Here is a 7251-nt window from a genome sequence, read left to right on the forward strand (position 1 = left end):
TCGGTATTCCCTTGTAAATCAAAAAGTATTTTACTGAGAGAACATTTTCCTCAATAAATCTTTGGTATTTAGCAATAGATGTTAAATATTAGTTACTGAGGGAATATTTCCCTCAGTATTTCGTCGTTAAATATTACTTATGAGAATTTTCATCAGTAATCTATTGGTAATAAAAAAATATTAATTAGGAAAAATACCCTCGCTAAGCCCTCGGTAATCCCTCGTTAATTTTGGCATAAAAATTTCATTTTAGTGGGTAAGAATTTTAATAAAATTTTACTGAGAAAATGGTTCTCCCTCGATGACCCCTCATTATTATCTAGGGATTTTTACCCCTCGGTATTTTTTTCTCAATAAAATATTAATTTTTAGTAGTGTGTGACTCCGATAGATCCTTGGTGAGCTCATAGTTGGTCAGAAATTACTTAGATAAGAAGATAGAAAATGAGGAGAACATAATTAAGAAAATAGAGGATGAAGTAGCTTTTTATGCTCAAGCTACTTTAGTTAGGAGGAGAGAATGTTTAATCTAATGCGCTAGTGGGGGACTTCTTTTATAAGCATCCAAAGCATTAACCCCCATACAAGTCCATAAAGATCCGTTATCACTGAAATAAAATCACTCTAATAACTCTCCTCCAACGGTCAAAATTTTAAATAAAAAAATCATAATAATTAAAATATTTAATATACACTAAATATTTGAAACGATAAAAAATGATCAAAAAATTTTTGAATTTTAATTTCATATATAACATTATCTCTTTGGCCAAAGGGAGTAATGAAGTTTTAACTAGTTCAGCAAATGTGGTTGATGTAAAATTATCAAATTACAATCTTTGAGATAGTCCAGATGATCCCATGCTTATAGAAATCTCACTGTCATTTGTATGGTCTACACGTATGTTACTTTTCAATTTATTATTAATTGATAAATACATGAGATAGGCTGGATAATCCCATGCTCATAGAATTCACACTGTCATTTTGTATGATCTGCACATATGTTGCTTTTCGATTTATTATTAATTGAAAAATACATGGGGATGTCACCATCTTAACTTATCATTAATGTTATTATCTACTAAATTTTGGTTTCTGTTTTCAAGTCTTCGAGAGAATGTTTTGGTTACACAGATTAATCTCTCCAATATTTCAGTACAAATAAATCCAATAAGCTTGCCAGCTTTTGGGTGCGGATCTTTCAGGATCCGACCCGAATCCGACGCGTTGCCCTTGCTGCTTCCTTCCTTCCCGAACGCCAGCCGCTGCGTTCTCCTCTCGCTTCCTCCTGTCTGTAGTTGCGGTTAGGGTTTAGGGTCGTAGGGTTAGCGTTAGGGTTTTGGGTTTCTCTCCACCATGAAAGCCCTCCTCTTCTCCCATCTCCGACGAAACCGTCGCCTCCTCCTTGTTCGATTCCCCTTCCTCTCCCCTCCCCCGCCCTCTCCTGCTCTCTCTTCGCCCCCGATTCGATCCCTCCATGACCTCCCTTCGCCCCCCAATCCGATTCCTTCTCGTCTCCCCCCTCCCGGATCCTCCAATCGACCACCCCTGTTGCTTCCGAACTGGAGGAGGAAGACGCTGCCATGAACGAGTTCCTCTCTCGATTCGTCTGGGCGATCCGCGGCAAGCTCGTCGAGGCTTATCCGATCCTCTCCAAAGAAACACTGGACGCCATGCTGCTCGTCATCTGTCAGAAAGTCGTCGTCGAGATGGAGAAGGCCGGTGACGGCGCCGCCGATGCTGCCCCGCCGATCGACCTCAGCGAGGATTTGTGGAAGACCATATGGGAGGTGAGCAACTTGGTCCACGAGGCCATGAGGAGGGACCGGATGAGGGAGGAGCTCAAGAAGTATCTCCATTGCGATGAGGTCAAGGATATGTGCCACTTCGCTGCGGAGATTGGCATGCGGGGGCCCATGCTTCGGGAGCTCCGCTTCAAGTGGGCGCGCGAGAAATTGGAGGAGGTCGAGTTCTACCGGAGCTTGGATCAAATGAGGGAGCAAGCCAAAAAGCAAGAAGAGGAAGAAAAAGCATTGAGTTCGGGCTCTGGGGTTGATCCGGGAAGTGGCTGGGCAGAAGGGGAGAAAGGTGGGCGAACAAAGCTGTTAGCTTTACCCCAGAGGAAGGGGAAGATCAAGTACAAGATCTATGGGTTGGATTTGTCTGATCCAAAGTGGGCGGAGGTGGCCGAGAGGGTGGAGGAGGCTGAGAAGCACATTGTGCCTGAGGAGCCGCAGCCAGTTGAGGGAAAATGTAAGAAGGTTGAGGAGAAGCTCCTTGCCTTGAAAGCAAAGAGGGATGACCCCACACCACTACTGGCAGAATGGGCGGAACTCCTCCAGCCAAAGAAGGTTGATTGGCTTGCCTTGCTTGATAGGATCAAAGAACGCAATGTGGATTTGTACTTCAAGGTCGGTTCTACCAATTTTTTTCCCTTTGGATTCTTATCTCTGAAAGTTGATTATTTGTACATTAGGAACTTATAATTCTTCTATATTTGAGATAGGTTCTGCTATTGGGCATTCGTCTGCTGATGATTTACATTTTTTCGTCAGTGTTATTATTATGTATCAAATCCACTAATGAGCCATCGGCTTCTTAAGTTATCAGAGGTTTAAAATCACATTATCTCTTATAGATTGTCGCCGTGATCACTCTGAGACATAAGTCCTTTTGAATGAACTACGCAAATCATGAGGTTCAATTATGTATAGGATATCAAGTTATTTAGTCTGCTTGTACACATTCAAATTTTAGAAATACTTTGATACAAATGTAGCTTGACAAGTAGTAATTCAAACTTTTATGTTTAATATTCTGTGCTTTGATTAATTTCTTGAGATGATTGGGGCATCTGGATGACTGTAAGATAGCATCACATTCAAATAGTTCATTCTATAATCAATTTGAATTTTAGGTTTTGGTGGCTTATACTTAGAAATGTAATGACAAGTTCAGTGAGGATTTGTTTTTCAAACAGAAATCATGTAGGTGATATGCAAAAGGCAGAAAGAAGCATCACTAACTCCTCTGACTCTGAGTCATGTATCAATGCATCATGTCTTTGGGAAACCAAATCAAAATCCTCAGCTACGACTTAAGGTCAAATTAGTTAGGAAAACATGAGAGAAATGTCATACATGGAATTTGTCAAAACCTCTGTGATAATCATTGCTCTGTGAATTCAGGCTATACAACAAAGCTAAAGTCTCCATGCATGCATTAAATTTGTTTGTGGATATCATGGAGGTGAGCTTTTGTTGAGAGCTGCAGAATGAATAAGAGAGGTAGAGTACATATTGGTGGTAACAAGTGTTTAGCTGGTGATCTCCGCATCACCATATTCTCATTTGAAAGGAATGGAAGATGTGAATTGGGCTTCATAAAGGTTGCTACTAATCATGGATAAGTTTGTTAATCTTTCTCATTGGCAAGAAGGTTTTTTGGATTGTAGAATTGGATCCACCCGTACTTAGTCCTGGTTGGCATTTGTGAGAAATATTCTCCTTTTGAATCTTTGGTATATATCTTCATAGGATTGTATCCAATTATAGCCCTTCTAGGCAAGATTGAATAATGTATTGGCAAAATTTGTGCTTGGGAAATTAGTTCTATACCTGAGACAGCTATATAGAAGGGGTTAGGCAGGTAGCCATATGGGGTTGTGGATATATCAAATAGTAGTGGTAGATGTTTCAAGGGTGGAGTAACAAATTTTTAAACCCACAGTTAATCACATGGTAGTGCTAGATGGGGTTATGGAGCAGCACCAGCATAAGAAAAATTAGGGTCATCTGTCATTAGTGGTGTCGCCATGTGCAGAATGGGTCTGAAACATCTCATGGGAAATGAGGATGCCTTTCAAATTGAGACAACGGGGGACAAGGTGGCCACTGGAGACTTGGATGAAGTTGGATGATAAGCTGATGCAAATAGATTGCATAAAGTTTCTGGTTTGATTTGAAGGTTGAATATGTGAAAACATTAATTAGTTAGTACAAAAGAAGGTAGAACCCTTATTTTGTTGCATTTATATGCTATATTGTTAGGCTTAGCATTTATTGACCGGCTGATGAAGAGGCAACATATTTTCAAATTTGCATTTGATGGGAACAGAGAGCATGGCGTCCTTGGTTTAATGGAACTGTTAAATTTAATGACCTAATCACATTTTTGCTGCTTGTAGATTAAAAAAGAACAGAGAAAAAAAAACCTGATTTTGCATTTATGTCATGTTAAATCGATCTTTCGTGTCTTCAAATATCATTTAGGTCTGCATGATTATTTCCCAATTTGTCAATCTGATGGCATTTGTTTGATTTAGATTATTGTGTGTCATGCTTGTCTTACTGTAATTTGCAGGTTGCTGAACACCTCTTGACTGAAGAGTCTTTTGACACTAACATCCGTGATTACTCGAAACTAATCGACGCCCATTCTAAGGCGGACCGCATAGAAGATGCTGAGAGGATTCTGCAGAAAATGACTGAAAGGGGTATCAAGCCTGATGTTCTGACATCCATCATCTTGGTTCATATGTACAGCAGGGCAGGAAACCTTGATCGTGCAAAGGAGGCATTCGAAAGCTTAAGGAAAGAGGGTTTCCAACCAGATTTGAAGGCTTACAGTTCCATGATCACAGCTTATGTGAAGGCCGGCATTCCAAAACAAGGCGAGGCACTGGTAAGAGAAATGGAGTCAAGAGATATCAACCCCACCAACGAGATCTACATGGAGCTACTGCAAGCATTCGCGGAGCGTGGCCAAGTTGATGGAGCGCAGAGGATAATGAACACGATGCAGTTTGCTGGAATCCAACCGACTTTGGAGTCATTTACATTGATCATTGAGTCCTATGGTCGGGCAGGTGATCCTGATCAGGCTCGGGGCCACTTTGATCACATGATGAAAGCAGGCCACAAGCCAGATGATCGATGCATTGCCAGCATGATGGCTGCATATGTTAAAAAGAACCTCCTGGACAAAGCCTTGGACCTGCTCCTTACTCTCGAGAAAGATGGATTCCAACCAGGTATTGCAACGTACACTGTTCTCGTGGACTGGTTAGGCAGGTTGCAACTAGTGGAAGAGGCAGAGCGGTTGCTAAACAAGATAATGCAAATGGGAGAAGCTCCCTTCGAGATCCACGTTAGCCTGTGTGATATGTACTCTAGAGCACAGCAAGGGGAGAAGGCTCGCAAGTCTCTCAAGATTTTGGAGGCAAGGAAACAGTTATTGAGAGCTGACCAGTTTGAGAGGATTGTAAGTGGTCTTTTGGCAGGTGGGCTTGTGGAAGATGCGAAGAGGATATACAATTCAATGGAAGCACGGGGCTTTAGTCCATCAGAGCCAACTAGGGTAGCGCTCATGGCAGCCAAATCTATCCCTCGCCAAAAATCATCAAAAAGAGGTGGTAGAGCATGAGAGAGACGCTTCACCAAACAAAAAACCGAAGAAACATGAGTGAGAGAGGGAAAGAGAGAGGGAGAGACTCCTACCTAAATTCAGGGTCAAAGCAGAAAGATTTTGATGGATTTATATTTCAAGTTTTGGTTTGTAACCTTATTTTGTAGCTGTTTTACGGTTGCGTGTGTATCATGCCTTTGGGAAGCTATCAACAGAATGCTGAATATTTAAGTAGCTGACTGAATTCTCGTCGTGCTTTACCGTTCTGCAATCAATTGCTCGGTTTGCTGTTATGTATTCTTTTGTGAACAATTTATTGGTCCCGGAAATAAATACGGAGAAGCAGCGTTCGTTGGCACATATTATGTATCTAATTTTCTTTTTTTACTTTGCTTGTTTCTGCTTCATATATCTGGGCACTTTATGTTGGGAAGTTTTTCTTGAGACAGCATTTTTGTTTCTAAAACGAAGCTTTAGTTGCATGCAAATCAATATTTATTCTGTATGCCATACAAATGAAATCACAAACCACCAAACAAGCTCTTACAAGTTCATACGTACAATGAAACCCTGCCGGTGCGGAGCAGAACAGAGGCATGAATACAGCACGCGGGTAAAAAGCAGCAGGGAGGCCAGAAGAATAGCTGCCGGATGTCACGGCGATTAGATCACAGACTGTTCACCAGCATCTGCCAAGCAGAAACGGAAAAAAAAGAAGATGATTGGGGTTACTAGAAGTGAAGAATAAGCGTCCCTGGCTGTGCGTCTGGAATCAAGAGATGAAGACATGATTGGAAGGATTAAGTTTTAGTTTTTTGAGAAGATTTATGAATCAATAATACCTTTGCCTGGGACGATGATGACTGGTGCTGCTTTGCAATTGTGGAAGCAGTATTCACTGACGCTGCCTTGTAACACGCTGCAATTATAGATCAAGAATGCTTAGCGCCGTGCATTCACGAATAATAACTAGAAAATGTCAACACAACAACAACAAGGGTCGATCTTTGATAATTAATAGATATTTCTTATACCTCTGGAGGATGCTGCGGCCACGGGTGCCCATGATGACGGCCGCTGGCTTCAGCCTCTCCGCCTCTCTGCATATTGCCTTTCCGGCGTCGCCTTCCACGATCCTGGCTTTCGTCCTCACCTGATAAAATTTCAAAATACCCGCATTACCCTTGCACACCTTTTGCTCTCATCTCCCATGAAAATATCAATTAAAAAAATATATATATATCAATTAAAAAAAAAAAAAAAAAAAGGAGGATGGGAAAACGGTACCAGGGCCACCTGGAAGGCCTCGACCGCCAGCTTCTCCATCAGCTCTCTGGAACTCTCGTACACCACATCGTTGTGCACACCTATATATTTATAAATCATTAACAATATCTATATATTTTAAAGGGGAAGAAAAAGAGAATAAATGAGGAAAAGAGGGGGTTGTTATGGTCCATTTGGGCATAGTGCTCACTGGAGACGGCGTGGACGAGGTGAAGGGTATCGGCGAGGCGGCAGAGGTGGACGAGGGCCCAGTCGAAGGCGTGCTTGCTGTTGGGCCCGTGGTCAATGGCGACGAGGAGGTCCCTCCCTCGCCGACGCTCGCCGGTCTCCCTCTCCAGCTCCGGTTCCGGCACCACCGGAATCAGCGACGGCAGCACCACCTCCCTCCAGCTGTACTCCACCACCTCCTCCAACGGCTCCATCGATGGATTATTATGAGTATTAGTATGATTACTATTGATCGAGGGGATGGAGAAGAGAGAATTGAGGAGAAGAGAGGATAAGAGATGAAATAAGAAAGAAGAGGACCGGCCGAAAGAGGAAGACTACTTTTCA

At 42.1% G+C, this 7251-nt stretch overlaps 2 protein-coding genes across 2 annotated transcripts; one reads left to right on the forward strand and one right to left on the reverse strand.

Moving 5' to 3' along the window:
• Positions 1-1266: 1266 nt before the first annotated feature.
• On the forward strand, positions 1267-5643 carry LOC105056256 (uncharacterized). Its single transcript, XM_010938392.4, is given in 3 exon segments — positions 1267-1498; positions 1501-2414; positions 4366-5643. Coding segments are annotated over 3 exon segments (2115 nt in total). The 5' UTR covers positions 1267-1359; the 3' UTR covers positions 5428-5643.
• Positions 5644-5860: 217 nt separating this feature from the next.
• Positions 5861-7251, reverse strand: LOC105056255 (uncharacterized protein C167.05). Its single transcript, XM_010938390.4, has 5 exons — positions 6887-7251; positions 6697-6776; positions 6444-6562; positions 6252-6328; positions 5861-6098 (listed from the first exon to the last, which is right to left on the reverse strand). The coding sequence occupies exons 1-5, from the start codon at positions 7116-7118 to the stop codon at positions 6073-6075; spliced, it is 534 nt and encodes a 177-aa protein (XP_010936692.1). The 5' UTR covers positions 7119-7251; the 3' UTR covers positions 5861-6072.

The sequence above is a fragment of the Elaeis guineensis genome, chromosome 13, assembly GCF_000442705.2.
Source record: "Elaeis guineensis isolate ETL-2024a chromosome 13, EG11, whole genome shotgun sequence".
Classification (NCBI taxonomy): domain Eukaryota; kingdom Viridiplantae; phylum Streptophyta; class Magnoliopsida; order Arecales; family Arecaceae; genus Elaeis; species Elaeis guineensis.